A 20719-nucleotide genomic window follows, 5' to 3' on the forward strand; every position below is an offset into this window, starting at 1 on the left:
GTTTATCGCGAACTGTCGTGGATCCTGCGGTGCTGGAGCACGTCGAGGCTGCTGCTGGCAGCTCGCACAGGGGCCGATTGCACGCAAGGCTGTGCTCGGAAAGGAGCAAGGCTGGCCGCCGGTTCTCGTCGCTGCCTGGTCCCAGGTTCCCCGGAGACGAGGCCATCGCGTATCACATCACATCACCGGAGCGTTGCTTTTGCGCTTGTTGATGCATGGCATACTGTAGCATGGCAGGCCTGGCCAGAAGAGTGCGGCCAACCAATTCGACGCAATCGCCGCAGGCTCCGCTTTTTGCTCGAGCCCTTTTCTACATATCTAGAGACAGGGAAAGCCTTGGTTGCGTAAGCGAGTGGCGGAGGGAGAGGAAGCAGAGGTTCGGTGAAATTCGATGAATTGAATAGGCCTAAGAGGCTGCGAGGTTTGGATTGATTGTGTAGGTTTTGCTCCAGTTGTGGAAAATAAAAATAGAAAGAAGGCCAAAAGAAGCTGCTGCGAATCTTGATTCCAGGCACCTTTCCCTCCTAAAGCGGGTAGTGCAAAAGTATCCGGTACTACTAAATAAAGGCGCCGAATACGACAACCTTGAAGCCATAATCTCAAAGGTTGGCAATTTGCAGACAATATCGGATTTGCGCTGCTGCCTTGGGCGATTAATTTCCAGTAATTTATTGATTATGACTCCGACTTTACTACAATGCTGTGTCACCATGGCCATTTTCTCACTGCTTGCATGTCCAACAACCGCTAATACTGCCGCTATTTGGCCAACTCCCATTGTAGATCGGGTTCAATGGCACTGACTCCCTCGTACCTTGTACCCGCCTGGCTGCAACTCCAAGTACTCCCGCGCAAAGTACTGCATACTACTACTACTACTAGTACCTAGCCTGGCCCCCTGCACCCGCCCGCGTCCTCTGTCCTGTCCTCGTCGCTGCGTTGCACATGAACGCACCCAATTTGTGGCCCCGACCCGCCCATTGGCTGCGCGGCGAAATGAGTGGCTGGAGCGGACGGTGCGCCGCCCAATCTGCAGAGGGGGACGCGTAGGCGTTCGCCGCCGCTGATTGGATGGCGCCGGATGCCCCAGCAGTTCCCAACAGCTGCTGCGCTCTTCCAATTTCTTTTATCGGAAGCTGGGCTCCTCACCGTATGCAGGTGCTGCGCACTTCTGACTGTAACCGTGACTGTGCGAGACCAGCAGCAGGGCCGCTAGTACAGGTACGTGCAAGTACCGGAAGGGACGGGGACAAGAGGGAAGAACCGGTACGAGCTGCTGCTGGCCGGAGCCCGGGCTCTGTCTCTTCAAGGTGAGCAGATGCAGACACTTGGATGTAGTGCTAGTGATGGAGCTGCATGAATGATAGAGTGCCTGCTACCTTAGGCAATGTACTCGCAGCATCGGGTGCTGTGTACCGTCTACTCCGGCCGACTGCTACTACTAGTAGTAGTAGTCGCATCGCGGCCGTGTACTCTCGTATCCTGCCTGTACTGTAGCCTGTACCGTGCGTTGCCGAGCAGGGAGCAGCTCTGGGGCCCGTGCTTCGCCGCACTGCTGCGGACTCCCGTGCGAGCTGCGACAAGGCAGCCCACCGTTGCTGTCTGAAACCGGGCACTGTATGCTGTGCAACGCGATGCCTGATGAGGACCGTGCGGATCTGAGGAGCGAGCTGTGGGTGATGCACTGTCACGCCCCTCCCTGCGCCCCGGTCTTCATCGCAGCCCAGCAGCGCGGTACCGGTACTTACACCCCCCTCTACCTGTCGCCTAATTCCCACGCGGACAGCTGCAGCAGCAGGTACAGCGACATGCCCAACGGGGTACTTGCACTCGCAGTGGACCCTCCCACCCACAAGGCCAAGCTTTTCTTCCAGTCTCTGCGCTCCGGCCGCCCTTCTCCCTTCTCCCTCCCCAAAACAGACCCAGTCCCAGTCGCTCCAAAACATCTACTTCTCCCCCCCAGGAGCAAAAAAAGAAAAAAACCCAACCGAGTTACTTGGGCTCCAAGTACTGCTCGACCTTCCACCCCCAAGCTTGGGACTCTGCGAGAACCTGAAGCTGAACCCCGATACCTGCGCAGACACCTGGCCATCTCGAGCTTGCGCTGCACGTCTGGCCCGCGGATCCACAGCCTGCAACTGCAACAGCTGCTCGCCGTCCGGTCTGTTTGCTGCGACCTGAGCTGCAGTCTGCCGCCACGAGCAGACGAGGCATATCGCGTGCGTAACGAGCTGCGTGCGTTGCGTGTTCCGCCGAGAGGGAAAAAAAAAACACACTGGGGCGACTTACGTACTGTACCGGCTACACGCCATTTGCAGGCTGACTGACCTGCCGCCACGCTACCGCTGCTTGCTCCAGTCGCACCGCACAGCTTTTCGGATCCCACGCATCTGCTGCTCGTCCAGTAACATTCCAACTTGCCGTCCACCTTGGCCTCTGATACTGCGGCCACCACCACCTACTCCAACAACGAACTATCTTGCACTTATCCGCTCGACGAAACCCTGGCCGATCCGCGTCTTCGCAGCTCTCTCGCCGGAGTACCGGGCAGTACCACTGCATCATTCGCCCTGCCGCTCTCAGCGCCGCGCCAACCACCATCCGTCGTACGTTGAAGCCTTCTTTTTTTTCATTTGTTTGTTTTCTCTTTTGATTTTTTGTCGAATTTTTCTTTGCTACTTTCATGTCTGCTATCTACTATCTGTCTGTCTACTGTCTGTCCGTCTAGACTCTGTCTGTCTCTCTATCAGCTGTCTCTACCTATACAGCTGTCTGTGTGGCCGTCTGTACTTCCCATCCACGTCCTCAGCCATCTCTAGCCACCCTCTCTCTCTATCCCTCTCTTGTCACTCCCACCCAGCAGCGGTTCTGCACTTCAGCGAGTTGCGTCGAGTCAAGGCCCGGGCCCAAAGCCCAGCCAGCTGCGGGCATTGGCCCAGAGCCAAGCTGAGCCTTGTCAGCACATGCATCCATCCTCACGGAGTCTCCTCGCAGACTCAGTCATCGACCCCCCCAACTCGCCGTGACTGAGCCCGATTAATCCCTCTTGGCTGGCCAATTCGCCGTTCCGCACCCGTCACAGCAGTAACCCAAACCCAAGCCCGCCGTCGCCTCGGCTTCGGATCTGCCCCTAGCCAACGCCTCTGGCTGGCTGCCCCCCACCACCAAGCCGCAACTCTGCTGCCTCTGTGCTCGCACTGCAAAGCTTGCTTGTCTTGTACTTTGCGAGCTCCATCCTACTTGCCAGGCCGTCAGTCCACCTCGCGTCCCCGTCCAAGCCTCCATTTTCCATTATAAATAATATATTGTTTTTCTGCTCTCCCCCAATTCGTCCTTTTCGGTGCCACCACGGCTACAGGTACTTTGTTGATCCAAGTCCAAGCGGCCTTGCACTACTTTGGCGAGCTGTGCAACCTGACCCTTTCGGCCCCCAGCTTTGCTCTCTGTTGACCAAGGGAAAAAAAAGCCGAGCCAGTCTTGTCCAGGTCGGATGCTTTAGGCAACATTGACCTACATTGATTGCCTCGCCCGTAAGGACTTCCTCTCCTCTCTCCCCCCTTGCTCCCTCGTCGCCGGCTTCTTCACCTTGTGCCCTCAACCGTCCGTCCAGCGTCGACGGGGATGCTCGTGTGTTCCCATTGCTGCTGCCGGATTGCTGCTTCTTGGCCTGCGTCGCGTCGTGCCGTTGCAATTCCTGAGACGGCATCAGTGGGAGCTTGACCCTGACCCTACGCGTGCGCTGCGCGTAAGCCGTGCTTGAGCAGCAGAAAAGACAGACAGACAGACACAACCCCTCTCTGTATTTTCCTTTTTTTGTTTTCTTCTTCTATTATTCTTGCTCCCGTCGGCAGCCTTGTCGAGCCCTGGACGCGCCGCGTGCGACGGCCCTCTCTGTCCTGAGCGCAGAGAAAACACCGCGCGGGCCCTCCTCTTCTTCTTTGCTACATCCCGGAATCCTCATTTAATTCGGCCAAAAGCTTAAAAAGAGACACGAGATCGTTACTGACCTTGTTCGCGTGCGCTATCCTCAGATCATGCAGCAGTGGCAAGTCGGCCCCGTGCCGGACTACGTCTACTCCAACTCCCCCCACCCGTCCAACGACATGCAGTAAGTACTCGATCTCCTTGTTCCTGGTACATGGCCGTCGAGGCCTCAATGCCCGGGTCGCCGCCTCTCCCGCCGCCGCCATCGACGATCGCCGGGGCCTGGTACCCAATTCCTGCTGTTGTCTTGTTATTTTTACACCTCTCCCCCAGTCCCAGTCGTGGCATCACCGGCCGGCAGACAAACGAAATGCTGTATCACCGTCTGCCTCCTGTTGATACCTGCTATAACTTGGCCCGCTGTGCTGTGCCTGGCGCAACGACGGCCCTCTTCTCCCTCTCCCCGCTTCCCACCCCCCCGGTCCCCCGTCTCGAGGGCGCCTTTTCCTATACCATGCCATGCATAGTTCCATGCCATGCCATGATGACTCCCCTCCCCCGCCAGCGAGCCTGCTAACCGGGGTGCCTCGAACAGTAACCATCCTTACCCGGCCGATATGCGTCGCAACGAGCAGCAGCGCATGGAGTTTCCTTACGGCGCCCAGCCCAACATGGCTGCGCAGCAGCAACACCACCCAACGCCAGTCCAGCCGCCCATGAGTGTATCGCAGCAGCCGCCAAACGGCCCGCCGTCCCAGCAGCAGACGCCGACTCAGCAGCCCGCTGTCCAGCCGCCTAATGCCCGTCCCAGGAAGCGACCGGCTCAAAACGCTGCCCCTTCGCCCGCTACGGCCGCCGCTCCACCTCCCGTGCCTCCGGTTCAGGGTCAGCCTCCGGCGCCCACGCCACCCGCTCCTCAAGCCGCTCCTCCTTCGCAGCCGCCGCCCGCCGCGACCGAGGATGCCAATGCTGCTGCCGCCGCCGTGCCTCCTCCTGCCAAGAAGAGCCGCACCAACACGCCCTGGACCCCACAGGAAGAGCTGCGATTGAAGCAGATGCGAGATGCCGGAAACAGCTGGGCTGAGATTGCCAAGGTATGTCTAATGAGAGACGAGGCCTAAAAGAAGTGAAGAAAGAGAGAGAGAGAGCTTGCCAACTGACATTTCAACGCAGACTTTCCCTACTAGAACAGAAGGCTCCGTAAAGAAGCACTGGTACAAGGATATGCACTATGCTGAGTTTGCCGAGGACGAAGTAAGTATTGTTCTGGTCCCAAGGTTGATGCCTCATTGATTGATCAGTCTGTTCAGAGCCAGGCGCTGTTGAATGCTATAAAAGAGTACGAAAACAACAAATGGAAAGTGATAGGGCAAAAAGTCGGAAAGCCAGCAAAGGTACGCCCCCTTCCTGTTGAGTCTTCACACATGGCACAAAGGCTCGGGTACTAACCTTCCACAGGCCTGCGAACAGTATGCAAAGGAGCATTTTCCAGGTATGCTTCCAGCCAACGGCCGGTAGGGGTTAATTTGCAACGATCGAGGTCCCGCTAACTCTCCTACAGATCTCTTTGGCAATCCCAAGGTGAGATGAACTCGACGTGACCGCTCACCAACGCCCTAACCTGACCAACGCTCCCGGCCGGGCTGTCCGACGATTGTAATTTTTCTACCCAGAAGTCGTCTTTTCCTTTTGTTTTGGTCTGTGATAGGACACGGGCTCCGGCGAGCAATGAAAAAAAAAGAAGAAAAAAACAACATAAAAAAACAATTCTACGCAGAAGGAGGAAATCAGTTCATCTTTGTTTATTATTCTTATTCGGGCTTTTATATGTTGCAAGGGCTTCCAGTTATCAACTCCAGATGCAGGTTTCTGAAGAAAAGCAAGGAACAGTAAGGAGTACGGCCGGGTTTTCCGTTACTTCGTTGATGGGCAAAACATGGCATTTGTCATTGTTTTTACTTTATTTATTCTTTTTCTCCCCCTTTACTTTTTTTTTCTTTTGCCTCCCAACTCTTTTCTCTATATTCTCTTTAGTTTTACACCTTTGATTTTCTTGCCTGTTCTTCTAATTTTCTTTTTCTATCATAATCGCCGGGCTTAGAGATATGTTGTGCGTTTCTTTCTGCGTTTGATGGGAGGGAAATAAGTCACTGGATGGGTCTTGGCTGGCGTTGATGACGGGATGTTGTCGTCTTTTCTCTCTGCTCATACTCGCTCTGAGAAAGTATGGCTCCGTGGCCCATAGCCTCTCGGCTGTTACTACCTCGTTTTCTCTTTTCACCATTGTCTCTTTTTCTTCTACCACAATACCTAACAGATGGATGAGAGCGGTGGTGTTGTACGGGATAAGATGATGGAGAAGATTGTATACGGCGAGGCCAAGGGGGCCTTACAAAGGTGAAATTCCCGGAATGGAGATGACGGAGGACGTGAAGCAATGCAGCCTTTGCCTTGATGATTGGGGATGCGGAAGACTGTCGCTTATAAGAAGGGGATAGCTATACCCGAAGCAGATGATTTTCCTTTTAGTTTTCCTCAATTCGATTTTTACACTTATAATATCAAGTTTTTCGATCTGTTGCGTTCAAACGATTCAGAATAGGGACTTGACAAGATTGGCAAAGATTGACCTGCGGTGGTCCATGTATACTTGTAAGAAGTCTTTCTACAGTATATGAGGTTCTGTATGGAGTAGGCGGTGTGTATCAGATGGAGCTTGTGATGTGTACTTGAGCGGCCTGTATAGAGGGTACAATGCAAGATACGCCCGCTGGATGTACAGCCGTTAGCGGCTTCACTTACTTCACCTACCCCTGTTTGGCGATACATTGGCGACTCGTAGAAGCAGAGAAAAGTCGCTGGTATGCATACCCCGTCGCTGCGTACCTGGTAGCGCAGCGCCACGCGCGCGTGGTTGACACTAGATGCCGGACCCTGCTCCGGTTTATTCGGGATGGGGCTGGAGCACATGGCCCTGCTTACAGGTTAGGCAGGTATCTCTTACTAGGCGTCTACGCGTGTAGATCAGGGAGAGCTGGTTACGCAGATGATGAATATTTGGTAGACATATATTGAAAATTGAAATATCTTTGTGATACGGTATTATTTCTTGGCGTCTTTTATTGCCGTGGGAGTTTTGTTTCATCTGCCAGCGTGCATGTGCTGGATGGGAACTGTGGAGTTCCTCAATGTCTGTACTACCACGTGTGTTCGTGTATAGGACTGAGACTTACAGCTTGAAGTATAAGCTCAAAAGTGACTACAAAGCTGCTCTACTAACTTCCATTGAAAGGGTGCTTCCGATCTCAAAGATGATCATCTGGCCCCATGTCTGCCTCAGCCCTATGAGATCCAAGCGGCAAAGAAGGGGACCAGAAAGGCTAAAAGGCAAGGTACATCATGAGCCCTTGTCCTTGTATGGATTGCATCGGACGGACGCTTGGGATCGGAATGGAGAGATGGGTACATGAGCTTGGAAGACTGTGGTGGAGGGAAAAGGTATCGTGTACGAAATAGGGGGTACGACGCTACCAGGTAAGCGCTAGGGGGCGTCAGTACCTCTGACAGCGACAGTACCTGGAGGAAGGAAAAAAAGCAATTTTCAGGTGTTTGTTGCTGGTTTGGCGAGAAGAACCCCTCCACGCGCTAACGTCAAGGCGCAAGGTACCTTCTGTAGGGGGGCGTATTGGCACTGACAGTGACAGTGGGTGGACTCTTTGGTTTTTTTTACTGGAGCTTTGGCGATAAGATAAGGCATGGGAATTTTTTTCTTCCTTCTTCGAACTTTTTGTAGTGATAAGGCGATAAAGCAGAGGTAGTGTTTACATACATACAAACCTACCAACACCTTTTAACTTTTTGAGACTTGCCGTTTAGACAATTGAACAATTGTCATTACAGACGGCAAACATGAAGCGCAAGCTCAACGAAAACGACGTGCCAACCTCGGCTGCTGCTGCATCTGAGGCTGAGAAGCAGGCCGAGACAGCGACGACGACGACGACGACGACGACGACGACAGCAGCGGCGGCTGAAGAAGCGACGTTTGCAGACCTTGGACTCGATGCTCGACTGGTGCAGGCTGTTGCGGAGCAGGGATTCCTGAAGCCCACGCTGGTGCAGCGCAGGGCGATTCCGCTGGCGCTGGATGGAAAGGATGTGCTGTGCAAGGCGAAGACGGGGTCGGGCAAGACGGCGGCGTATGTGCTGCCTGTGCTGGCTGGCATTCTGAAGAAGAAGAGTGTATGTGGGAAAATCTGAGTTTAACGTTTTAAGAGGGTCGCTAATTCTCGGTTGCTACAGGTCGATTCCACGGCTGCCACGACGGCTCTGATACTGGTGCCTACGCGAGAACTCGCCGACCAAGTCTTCAAGGCCATTGAGCTCTTCTCCGTCTTCTGCGCAAAAGACGTGCGTGCCGTGAAGCTGACGGACAAGCTCACCGACGCTGTGCAGCGATCTCTGCTATCGACTTCTCCCGACATTGTCATCTCGACGCCCGCGCGGGCCTGGCACAACGTCAATGGCAACTCGTCGGCCCTGGCGCTGGACAAGCTGGCGTATCTGGTGCTGGACGAGGCGGATTTACTTTTGTCGTATGGGTATAGCGAGGATTTGGAGAACCTGTCGTGGTCGATTCCCAAGAGCATTCAGACGACGATGATGAGTGCGACGTTGACAACGGAGGTGGATTCGCTGAAGAAGATTTTTTATCGCGAGCAGCAGCCTGAGTTGTTGGATTTGGAGGAGCCGGATGCGGAGGGCGAGGGGGTTACGCAATTGGTGACGAAGTGAGTCTATTCTCTTTTATACTCTCTGACAGGTTATGTGCGATACTAACGTTGACTACAGGTGTGGTGAGGACGAAAAGTTTCTACTGATTTACGTCATCTTCAAGCTTCAGCTGGTCAAGGGCAAATGCATCATTTTCGTCGCCGATATCGACCGGTGCTACCGCCTGAAGCTCTACTTTGAGCAGTTTGGCATTCGAAGCTGTATTCTGAACTCGGAGCTGCCGGTGAACTCTAGAATCCACGTGGTGGAAGAGTTTAACCGCAATGTCTACGACATCATCATCGCCTCTGACGAAAAGGAAGTTCTTGGTAACGAGGAAAAGGCAGAGGAAGAGCAAGAGGACGAAGAAAATGCGGGCCAGTCCAAGGAGGAGTCTCGGCCCAAGAAGAAGCGGAAGGCTGCCAAGGGAGATGTGGAATATGGTGTTTCTCGAGGTGTGTATACCTGCTGTATATGCGTCTGGAATTTCTTCTTACTGACTGCTTGGTTTTAGGCATTGACTTCAAGAACGTCGCAGCCGTCATCAACTTTGACCTTCCCACATCCGCCTCGTCGTATACACACAGAATAGGCCGTACAGCACGGGCTGGCCGGACAGGCATGGCGCTCTCTTTTGTTGTCCCCAAGGATCTCTACAAAAAGCACATTTACACGTCCATCCCCAGCGCGGAGAATGACGAGAAGATTCTGGCGAGAATCACAAAGCAGCAGGCGAAGAAGGGCAAAGAGCTGAACCCGTACGACTTCAACAAGGACCAGGTGGATGCCTTCAGATACCGAATGAACGATGCGCTGCGTGCGGTGACAAAGGTGGCTATTCGAGAGGCGCGGACGAGGGAGCTGCGTCAGGAGCTGTTGAAGAGCGAGAAGCTGAAGAGGTGAGTTTGATGATAATCTTCGACGGTTGACTACAAGAGGACATAATGCTAACTTTTTTTCGGATAGATACTTTGAAGAGAACCCCACAGAGATGAATCATCTCCGCCACGACGGCGAGTTAAGAACGGCCAGACAGCAGGCCCATCTGAAGCACGTGCCGGACTACCTTTTGCCCAAGGAGGGCCGACAGGGCATTGCGGCGGGGGATATTGGCTTCGTGCCGCTGAAGAAGCACGATAGACGCGCGGGAACGAAGAGGAAAGGTGGTGGCAAGAGGAAAGTGGGTGCGCGGAAGGGGGACCCATTGAAGACGTTTAAGGCGAGACGGAAGACGAAGTGAGGAAAGTGAAGGGTTGAGCGTGCGAGCTTCTTAATATGAGTGTTGGGTCTTTATTTTGTGCTGGCGGTGCGGCAGTGGCTGTGTATATAATGCGGTTTTACATAATACATATACATATTGCTTTGAGAGAATGTTTTCTGGTTATGGGGGCGATGAAGTGATTGAAGGGAATGGAATGATGTGTTGTGAGAGGCTGGATGTATTGATGCTGGTGTATATTGAGAGTATATTGAGTCATGTTCAATATTGAGCTGTGTAGATAGTGATGGAAGTGAGTAGGGCAGTCCTGAGCATGTGTAAAGGAAAGTTGAAGCATTCTACTTGTGAAAGCTGTTTGCAATGTGTTAACTAAGACGATAGATAATAGATACTACTTTTGTAAGTAGGGATATGGATCCTGAATGTGCATGTCCTATTGGCTATGGCAGGACGAGTAAGTCTGAATGACTGAACAATGTTGATTCTGATGGACGTGATAAAGGGAAGCCCTGAGCCAATTTTTGAATGAGAATTGGAGCACTTTACTGGTGGATGCTCTACTGATGTGTCGGCTCAAACGATGGATGCTTTGGTGTATAGAAGATGCTGATATGACGGAAGCTCATGCAGGCGCAACAATTAATTTAGAAAAGGGTTTCCAGCACTCTATTTATAGCATTTGATGGGCTACTGATCTAGGTGCATATATTAACTACCGAATTAAAATAACATGAATGGACTTTATACTTGGTCTAAATGGTCTATATAGCTGTAGCTGGATAACTTGTCCCTTGACTTGTTCAGTTGGAAATCTAGCCCTGCTGATGCGTCTTTGCGATTGTGCAATTGCAGCAAATTTCGATTAAAAGGTCCCTATACTACTTGGTCTTGTCATCTTATATACTGTTAGCTTGGCTAACAAAGACAATTTTCCAAATTGTGGTCTTCAAATTCGGAGATTTGAGCTCTTTTTTCTTGGATATGCGGCTGTAAATTGGATGTGCAAATCAACGATGGCTAGCACAACTCCGCATGATAAAAACGAAACAATGGCAGCAGCGCGTTAAGCGAGGCCCGAACCAGTTTTTACCCCGGATTGGGGGCTCGTGTCGATCGCGATGATCGGGTGAGACGGAGTCTTACATGTGAATGGATGCTTAGAATCAAATGCTGGGAAAAGATAAGAATTTTTCTCTTAAAGATGATATCTTTTCGAGCAGCATGCAGTCCACACCAATACGACCACTGCAAGTATTACACGTATTTAGAATAAAGGGTGGTTTCAATGCATGAGATGCTTGCCGCTTTTCCGGGAGCGCCGATTTCTCCGTCTACAGTGGGTTCGATGCAACTGGAGGCTTGGGCTGTGCTCTCTGTCAGGTCTCTTTAAGCGCGTGGGCTTCCATGTCATTTTGCGTGGCTGTTTCTTGCAGAGGGGGAGGCTTGAGCTAGACTGTGATGGCTTGGTGGCTGTAGCTTCAATAGCTGTGCATAGATGCGCTGTGCTGGCTGCATGTATAAAGATCCGAGCACATGAAATACCCAGTTTGTAAGTGATTTTCAGCGTCTTAGTGCGAATGCAGCGCCAGCTCGTATCGGCCATTAGCAGAACTGGAGGGAACCGTCCGGATGGTCGGCTGAAATGGGAGAAAGAAAGGCGTTGGGAGCTAAAAAAGGGGGTTCCACTCGCACCTCGTGTCTGGAAGAGAGAAGAAAACAGAAAACGGGGATGGGGCTTTTTGTTTGTTAGTGGGGAGGGGATCGGGCATGGAGCAATTTATACGAGGCGGCCTTTTTGAGACTGTGTGTTGGAGTTGAGAAGAAGAGTGAAGATGAGCATTTTGTGTTTTGTCCGTCTTATAGAGGGAGAATGCTTCGATTGAAAGGAGAGAGAGAGTGTCTTTTTGCTTCTAGTGCTGAGGGCGCAGCGGGATTTCCCTTGCGGCTAGGCGGTTGGCTCGTGTCGCTCTTTTTGCTGATTTTTTCCCCTGATGGGTGGCGTGGTGGCGCTGCTTTGCAGGTCCGGGGTACTGACTAGAGGAAGAGCTGAAGAGGGAAGCAGTTTGCGGGTTCAGCGAACACAAGCACAGACAACAAACAATGAGACGGACAGGAATTGGTGATATCATGTATTCAGTAATACACGTTAGCAAGTAATCAATTACTGAATTCAGCAGCGGCAACAAGTCATCGCAACCAGAAAATAGCCCGCGATGCAGCATCTGACCTGCCCGATCCAGGGATTCCAAGCAAGAATCTCCAGCCCAGTCCAGCCCGGCCCAAGCCCCTGGCCTGGCCATAGCGCAAGACAGCGACTCCAGGCTGACCAGTTGACCTTTTATAACGGCAATCCCTCCGCTGCATTCCAGCCCGCTTCCTTTCCGCACGGCAAACAAAACAGAAGACGACTCTCTCGCTTCCTGCGTGTGTTTTTTTGTTTCGTGTTTCTGTTTGTCGCCTCCGCGGGTGCGTCACTCGTTCATCGCATCTCGTCGTCCGTCTTGAAAACTCGCTTCCTTTCAATCCAATCGTTTTTTTTTGGTGCGAGGAGAGGAAAAAGAGCTACGCGCTCGCAGATTGATTGATTGCATCCAATCCATCTTCCCTTACAATCGCTCCTCGGTGTTACACACCCAATATAAGAAATAATCCGATATCGCTCGCTCTCGGACCGCAAGAACACGACCTTTAATCAAATCGACTTCAATTCAATCCGACTCGAAAATGCTGCAGTCTGCTGCGTTGGCTGCGCTGCTGGGCGCTGGGGCTGCCTTGGCGGGTAGCACGACGCAGACGTGCTCGCTCACCAACAAGTGCCCGGAGGAGAGTCCCTGCTGCTCGCGTGAGTTCTCTCACTCTGTGTCTTTCTTTCTGTTGTTCAGCATCTGACGATTGGCTAGAATATGGCGAATGCGGCGTTGGCGCCTACTGCCTCGGCGGCTGCGACCCCCGAATGTCCTTTTCGCTCGACTCGTGCACGCCCGAGCCCGTGTGCAAGTCCAAGACGCTCACCTTCGACTCCAAGCTGTCCAGCATCTCCGACATCAGCAAATACCTCGGCGACCCGTCCACCGCCGACTGGGTGGCCCAGGGCGAGCCCGCCTACTTTGACGGCAACGTGCTGCTGACCATGCCCAAGAACAGCGTCGGCACCGTCATGGCCACCACCGAGTACATGTGGTACGGAAACGTCAAGGCGCGCTTCAAGACAAGCCGCGGCAAGGGCGTCGTCACGGCCTTTATCCTGCTCTCCGACGTCAAGGACGAGATTGACTACGAGTTTGTGGGCGTCGACCTGGGCACCGCGCAGACCAACTGGTATTTCCAGGGCATTCCGGACTGTGAGTCTCTATGAATTTGTGATCAAGGTAATCTGGATGCTAACATGGCTACTTACTTAGACGACAACTCCGGCAACATCACCTCCCTCTCAGACACCTTCAACAACTTCCACGACTACGAAATCAGGTGGACCCCCGACAACATCCAGTGGCTCGTCGATGGCAAGGTCGGCCGCACCGTCAACCGCAAGGACCACTGGAACGCCACCTCCAACCAGTGGTCCTTCCCCCAGACTCCCTCCCGTGTCCAAATCTCCATCTGGCCCGGTGGCCTCGCCAGCAACGCCCCCGGAACCATTGCTTGGGCCGGCGGTGAGATTGACTGGAACGCTCAAGATATCCAAAAGGCCGGTTACTTCTACGCCACCTTTGAGTCCGTCACCGTCGACTGCTACAACGCCACCTCGGGACTTGGATCCAGCAGCGGAACCAGCTACACCTACAGCAGCAGTACCGGCACCAACAACACCGTCATCGATGGCAACAAGCGCACCAACCTGGCTTCTCTCGAGGGCACCGGTACCGACATGGACGCCGGCAAGCCCGACACCTCCTCGGCTGCTTCGTCCGCCAAGAGCTCCGCCACCAAGTCTAGCAGCAGCCCCAAGAACACCCAGGCCCAGATTCCAGGTGGAAGTAACGGCTCCTCTGGCACGGTTCCCGGTGGTGATGATGGATCCAGCGGCAGCAACAGTGGTAGCAACAGCGGCAGCAGCAGCGGTGGCAGCGGAGGCAGCTCTGGCGGCAGTGGCTCCGGCAGCGGTTCCGGCAGCGGTTCCGGCGGCACTGCTCCTGCTGACACTTCTAGCTGCTCGTCCTCCAGCTTTAACCAAGACTGCAGCGACAGCAGCAGCAGCAATACCAAGAGCGGCAAGAATGCTGGTTCTCAGACTGGCGTGAGCTCCTTGGCCATGGTCCTGGCCGGTGCTGCGCTGTTTTTGTTTTAAGTAGGGAAATACGGTACTAATTTAAAGTAGGTAGTTTGAAAGGCTCTGGATGTTTTGTTGTCATTTTCTTTTTTTTTTTCTCTTTGCAGGGTCCATAATTTATTTTTCCAAGATACACACCTCATTCGTTGGTGTTTTTGACGTGTTTTATGCTTTACTTTGAAGATGTGCGAATGATAATGAGAATGAAGAGGATGAGAGGTTATGAGTGGGCGGAGGCCCTTAATATTGGGTGGGAGAGGCTGTGTTGTATTTAGGAGAAGAGACAATTGTATTTACGGGATTGTCTGAGTCTATTGTATCAATGTGCTTGTGCTTGATTGGTGAGTATTAAGTGCTGTTGTCACTGCTTATCATGTAAGTGCGAGGTTGCCAGTTAGTGACGGTATGTCTTGAGAATGGTTGTTGTAAGATGCTTACCATGACGCTACAACTGCTAGGTATATCAACCAACAGACTTTATAGCCCGTGTATGAGTATCATTGCTTAAGACAAGCTGTGAGATGACTGGGCGAGTGCTAAAGTCGGGATCGACAGGATTGATGATTTTGCGCATGGAGTGCATGTAACAATAGAGCCCATCTTGAATGACCCCCACACAAATCTATGCAACAATTGCACTTATAAACGCCCCCGCCTGTCAAGCTGCAATTACTCCGAGACCTGGATTTAAACTTTCTATGTCCCTTTTATCTCTTCAAACAACTAGTCTCAGCTTAATCCTCTTCTTTGAAAATACGTCTATAGCGGAAAGCGTCTGTTGCAGTTCTGCGCCCAACATCTCACCTCAGTTATCATTGTTCAACCCCACCTCTTGAAACTCTCAACTTCGCTTTCAGAACATGCAATCTCAGATGTAGATACACACACGCAAAACCACAACATTCCAAAAGAATCATGTCTCGCCGCCTGCTCATTGCCCGACCAGGCCACATCTATCTCGCAACTTACAGCCCCGCTTCTCCCAGCATCAGCATCGACCTCGACCTCCCCGTCGCCGGCAATCCCTCCTGGTTCGCCATCTCGCCTACAGACTCAAGTCTACTGTACACCTTTGACGAGAATGCAGCGACAACGTTCCTGTATAAGCTTGATCTTGCGGCAAATACTCTCACAAAGGCAGCTGAGCGAAATGATGGCAGCGAGGGCGTCTGCCATCTCGGCCTCAGCAAAGACAGCGGCATCATGGTGGGCAGCTCCTGGGCCTCTGGCACGGTGGACATTTGGAACACGAGCAACGGCTCTTTGGATTTCGTCAAGACGATGCCGTCGAAACATCCCCAGCTCGACGCCGGAAAAGTGGCTCGTGCTCATCAGGCCGTGCTCGATCCCACGGGCCGCTGGTTTGTCGTCAATGATCTCGGCACGGACTCTCTCCTGGTGCTGGACTTGGCTTCGGCTGATATGCCGCTTGTGAAGCGGGCCATAGTGCCTAATGGATGGGGGCCTCGGCATGGGGTGTTTTATCCACCGAGAGATGACGATGATGGTGCCGCGGCAACGCACTACATGCTTCTTTGTGAGAAGACAAATCGGGTTATTGTCTATGATTTAAAGTACATGGATGAGAGCATTGCATTTTTGCCGTCGGGGACGTATTCTACGTTTGTGGAGGGTGATGCTGAGGTTGAGAGGACGGAGGGTGCTGCGGCGGGGGAGATTGCTCTGTCGAGGGATGGGAAGCATGTTTATACGTCGAATAGGTTGTTGAACGCTCCGACGGAGACGATTGCTCACTTTAAGGTGCTTCAGGGTGAAGAAGGGGTGTCACTGGAGCTTGTGGGGGAGACGTCGACGGGAGGGAAACATCCGCGTATGTTTAGTGTAAGTAGAGATGGAGGGGAGCTGTTTGTGGGTAATCAGGAAGGTGAGTGGGCGGTTGTAGTTTTGAAGAGGAGAGATGATGGGACGTTGGAAGAGAAACCTGTGGCGGGGATTAGGATGGATGAGCTTGTGAAGCCGGGCGGAGATGAGAGGGGACCTATGTTTGTGTTGGAGGTTGTGTAAGAATATTTGATAGTAATAATAAGTATCCGATATAATTCATCTATATATAAACGTTGTAGCTTTGTCCAACATGGCAGTCTACACAAATATTATGCTAAAAAAGTAGCGAGCTCCGTTTTCTTTCCCTTATTTTTTTCTCTCCTGATTCATGCCCTTTTCCTAAATCAATAGCAGTCCCATTGCTGCAAACACCATGCTCCAACCCACAGCCTGGACATCAACCCTACCGGCACTGCTCTTACCAGCAGCATCAGACACGCTTGAAGGAGTACTCTTCGGCGTGCTTGCAGCCGTAGTTGTAGCGGGAGGTGCCTGAACAGCGGGCTTGGATACTGCTGGTGTTGGGCTGTGTACTGGCTGGACGCTGCTTGAAGCAGGGACATCGAGCTTGGACGCAGCAGCGGACTTTGAGGGTGCCGCTGGGGCAGCTGATGAGGAAGCAGGGCTGGCGGGAGGGTTTGCAGGAGACTCGCTGCCTCCGCCGCAGCTGCTGGCGAGGCCTTGGAGCCCGGAGTTTGATGCAATGGTGAGGACTTTGGTGCCGCAGTTGGCGTATTGGGCGAGGTGGATGCTGTTGCCGGTGAGGTCGAAGACGGCTGCGTTTTGGTGTTAGTATTCAACTTTCATTATCAAAGGTGTATGAAGGGTATAAAGTAACTTACCATAGGCAGATCGCAAAAAGGTATCGCCCAGGAGCGCAAACTCGGTGCTGCCCATCATGCCCAGGGAGCACTGCGGCGGCGAGGCGCTGACCTGTCGAATCACCTCGCTATACGGCACGGAGATGGTCACGCCGTCAAAGGCAAAGTCGATTGTCCCCTTCTGGTTCGCCAAGTCGCAGTCGATGCTATAAAATCCACTCGTGTCCATGCCGCTCGTCCCAAGCCCCTTTGCAATCTCCTCCACCACCTGCTCCGGCAGCAGCGTCAGCGTCGAGCCACTATCCAAGAACACCGTCATGTCCGTCTGGCTGAACGTTGTCGATTTGCCCTGCGCCGGCGACATCCCAATCGAGTTCATCTTGACCCAGTAGCGCGCCACGCCGTCGGGCGACTCCTTGGCGGGCACGATGGGCAGTGTTGCGAGCTTGCCCTGGAACTTGGCCGTGTCGACGCCGCCAAAGATGATGACGCCCTCTTCCTCGGCCTTGCTGCCCAGCGCGAGACTAAAGGCCTTGGTCTTGGTGACCCCCTGGGCGGCGAGTTGGTCAACGAAGTTGGGGTAGTCGGTGTTGACGCCCTCGCCGGCGCCGATGCCGAGGATGCCGGAGAACTCGTCGACGCTGGCGGACGCGACGCCAAACTGGACCTGCTTCATGGCCGGGGCGCCGGGCAGCGCGATGGTGTCCTTGAAGTAGGAGACGTTGGCGGAGCCGATGCCGTAGCGGAGCATGGCGAACTCGTCGGTGGTGGCGGAGGAGGACGAGGTGCGCGGGTTGTAGAAGCCGATGGCCTGGCAGAAGCGGCGGTCTGAGGAGGCGACGTTGGTGCAGTCGGGGTTGACCCAGAGCTCGAAGGAGCCGGTGTCGATTTGGGCGTAGACGGTCTGGGGGGGAGTTCCGATGTTGACTGTTTGTGTTAGTATCGTCATATATAGATAGGCATTGGATACTTACGCTGAGCATAGTATGAGACGTCGGAGCGGTTCTCGACTTGCACTTCAACGACTCGCTTGTCTAATACAGGGCGTGCGGCGTGAATGATTGGCAGCGTAATGGTTCCTATAGGGCCCTCTTCAACGGGGAGCTTCCGCTTCTCGTTGAAGGGGAGGATGTGGAAAGGCTTGTCTTCTTCATCTTCTTCATCCTCGGCACTTCTCCTGGACGCCGGTCGAGGCACGGGGAGCGTCACCGCGCCGGCTGCTCCGTCATCATCCTCCAGAATCGCCCGCTTGCCATTGCCTGTATACGGAAACGGCAAAATGTGAAATGGCTTGTCTTCGTCGTCACTGGCACTTTGTCCTGCTACTGCTTCCACTGCTCGAGGCGCTGAGATGACCGGCAGGGTGATTTTGCTGCCCACGTCTTCCGGGTCGAATACGTGTCTTGGCCGTGCCTGTGCGAGCAGGGCTAGAGAGAGGGTGAGAAAGGACCGGATGGCCATGATGTGTGTTTGTGACTGGTGCTGCTGTTTCGCTCAATGAGAACGCTGCTTTTATATATCTGTATGTATATATGCGTTATAAATGAAAGGGAATAGATGGGGATATTATCGGATATGATTATTAGAGGAACGGCGACGCTCAATAAAGAATGACAATCGCAATCAACAAGCAGCCGTCAAGGCCGTCTGTAATTATTCGAATAAAAGAGAGAGAGAGAGAGAAGCCAGTTCCCGAATGTAGAAAATATACAAAGAAAAGCGGGTGATGAAAGAAAAGAAATTATAGAGGTTGCGGCAAAAGCAGAGAAGAGGGAAGAACTTCTAAAAAGACGGTAAAGACATTACTCGCTAGAGGATAAGATGGAATTAACGAAACGCGAAGCCAAGAGTAAAAAGACTGCTATCTAGGTTGATGACGAAGCCCGGGGGTGAGAGGCTTGTCGTGAAAATAATACGAGGGGCGGAAAAGACAAGGTGCATGGAGAGGTTATTATTAGTGGCACAAAATACCCGAAGCTATGGAGCTGCCAAGTGAACAGAGAACATGGAGATTGGACGCTAGTAAATGAGGAATTTCACTGCTCTATGCGTCGGCCTGTAGGAGCTGTCATTTTTTGCATTGCTTTTTTTCTTTTTTGCTGGGCTTGGCTTTTGTGCTAGGAGGCCTGTGGAGTTTGAAATGGACAGGGGGAGGCTGAGATGGTGAAACGCGAAGCTCGGGACCAGCGGATTGTCAAACACGGAGCCGAAAGAAGAGAGAGATAGAGAGAGAGAGAGCTGGGTTTGTTAACGCGTGGCTTGAAGAGATAAACTAAGCGAGTATCGTTAGGGGCTGAAGGACTCTATTGTTTTGGATAGTTCATGTTACTGCTTCTGGATGCTGAGCTATGTTTTGGGGATTAGTGCTATGCTATGCTCCAGCTTGGTAGCATCGTGAGCTATTACATTCCCCATTGGCTACTTGTAAAATACACACATTTAGAATGTAGAGAGACAATTTGCCTCTCCTTGACTCGAGCTGAAAGTTGAGTGAAATAAGTCAGAAAAGGCGGCACGGGCATGTCAGCGCCGTGGGGACAGGCCAAGAAAATGCCCAGCGCCCCTGAGTAATCAAAGGAGACAACCCAATTGAACTAAACTTTGAAGTCTTTTGACAGCTGACACTCCCGCCAAGCTATTGCGAATTTATTATATAACTTCTTTAGCTATATATAGTTAATATAATAATTAAATATATTAAATATAGTATAAGTTAATTTTAAATAATAGTAACAAGTATATAGTATATTAATTACTATACTTCAGGGTTGCCACATTCATTAACGAATTTTCATTACTAATTTCATTAACAAATCTTCATTCGTTAATCGTTAACAAATAACGAATTTGCTTCGTTTTCTTCAGCGCACTAACGAAACAAAAATAAAATCGTTAACGAAAGAAGAAACAAATCGTTACTAATTTCATTATTTGTTAATACACTATTCCTAATTTAGCTAGCTTAAATTAAATAAATTAAAAATATTTCCTAAAATTGCTAAAATTTTATATTTTTATTATTTTATTTATTATAGGCTAACTATAATAAGTTAGTGTATTATTAAATAACGAAATTAGTAACGATTCGTTTCTTCTTTCGTTATTCGTTTTCTTCAGGATTTTAGTAACAAATAATAAAACCAATTCGTTTCGTTTTCTTCAGCGCACTAACGAAACGAAAAGAAATTCATTAACGAAAGAAGAAACGAATCGTTACTAATTGGCAACCCTGCTATACTTATACTTAAAATATACTTAATTAAAGAAAAGGCTTTATAATACTTTTTAATAAAGGCTAAAGGAAATAATAAAATAAAAATATAAAAAAGAAAATTACTTATTAATAAAAATATACTATTATAAGATATAATAATAAATATTATATAATAAGCCTTAAGGATAAAACCTTTAAGAAAAAAGTACTATATTATAACTTAACCTCTTAAGGAATATAATATAATATATACCCTAAGATAACCTTAAAATATATGATTAATTAAAGAAAGATTAATAATAAGCTAGCGGTTTTATATATTAAATTAATATATATAAGCGGTCCTTAAGATAATAAATTAATAGACTATATTAGTCCTTATAAAATAATTTACTATATAAGTTAATAATATATATACTTATTAAATAGCTTAAATAGTTAATTATTAATAATATAATAATATTAAATATAAGTTAAACTTTATTTATTAATTAAGTAATTATATAATGTGCTTAATAATAAATATTAAGTATTGCTATTCGGGCAGTACTTTTTTACTATTCGGGCGGTATTTAGCTTAATTAGGAAGGTGGGCCTATTAGCTTTAAAACTAAGCCAGTTTTTAATTATTATTTAAAAGCATTATATAATTT

At 50.8% G+C, this 20719-nt stretch overlaps 6 protein-coding genes across 6 annotated transcripts; 5 read left to right on the top strand and 1 right to left on the bottom strand.

Annotated features, from left to right (window-relative positions):
* Positions 1–1634: 1634 nt before the first annotated feature.
* Positions 1635–2327, top strand: TGAM01_v205993 (hypothetical protein; the record flags this gene model as incomplete). Its single annotated transcript, XM_024549769.1, has 1 exon — positions 1635–2327. The coding sequence occupies one exon, from the start codon at positions 1635–1637 to the stop codon at positions 2325–2327; it is 693 nt and encodes a 230-aa protein (XP_024405528.1).
* A 1776-nt stretch (positions 2328–4103) lies between these two features.
* Positions 4104–5514, top strand: TGAM01_v205994 (MYB DNA-binding domain-containing protein; the record flags this gene model as incomplete). The annotated part of the gene is made up of 6 exons (XM_018810597.2): positions 4104–4108; positions 4520–5018; positions 5098–5178; positions 5226–5318; positions 5383–5416; positions 5486–5514. The coding sequence occupies 6 exons, from the start codon at positions 4104–4106 to the stop codon at positions 5512–5514; spliced, it is 741 nt and encodes a 246-aa protein (XP_018656201.2).
* Positions 5515–7833: 2319 nt separating this feature from the next.
* On the top strand, positions 7834–9937 carry TGAM01_v205995 (ATP-dependent RNA helicase DBP9; the record flags this gene model as incomplete). Its single annotated transcript, XM_018810598.1, has 5 exons — positions 7834–8166; positions 8227–8714; positions 8776–9152; positions 9212–9596; positions 9664–9937. 5 exons carry the CDS (start codon positions 7834–7836, stop codon positions 9935–9937), a joined length of 1857 nt encoding a protein of 618 aa, XP_018656202.1.
* Positions 9938–12640: 2703 nt separating this feature from the next.
* TGAM01_v205996 (murein transglycosylase) lies at positions 12641–14204 on the top strand (the record flags this gene model as incomplete). The annotated part of the gene is made up of 3 exons (XM_018810599.1): positions 12641–12758; positions 12817–13257; positions 13318–14204. 3 exons carry the CDS (start codon positions 12641–12643, stop codon positions 14202–14204), a joined length of 1446 nt encoding a protein of 481 aa, XP_018656203.1.
* Positions 14205–15101: 897 nt separating this feature from the next.
* TGAM01_v205998 (hypothetical protein) lies at positions 15102–16211 on the top strand (the record flags this gene model as incomplete). The annotated part of the gene is made up of 1 exon (XM_018810600.1): positions 15102–16211. The coding sequence occupies one exon, from the start codon at positions 15102–15104 to the stop codon at positions 16209–16211; it is 1110 nt and encodes a 369-aa protein (XP_018656204.1).
* A 159-nt stretch (positions 16212–16370) lies between these two features.
* TGAM01_v205997 (eukaryotic aspartyl protease) lies at positions 16371–18313 on the bottom strand (the record flags this gene model as incomplete). Its single annotated transcript, XM_018810601.1, has 3 exons — positions 16371–16807; positions 16874–17779; positions 17827–18313. The coding sequence occupies 3 exons, from the start codon at positions 18311–18313 to the stop codon at positions 16371–16373; spliced, it is 1830 nt and encodes a 609-aa protein (XP_018656205.1).
* Positions 18314–20719: the final 2406 nt, after the last annotated feature.

This window comes from Trichoderma gamsii, assembly GCF_001481775.2.
Source record: "Trichoderma gamsii strain T6085 chromosome Unknown Scaffold_19.2, whole genome shotgun sequence".
Classification (NCBI taxonomy): domain Eukaryota; kingdom Fungi; phylum Ascomycota; class Sordariomycetes; order Hypocreales; family Hypocreaceae; genus Trichoderma; species Trichoderma gamsii.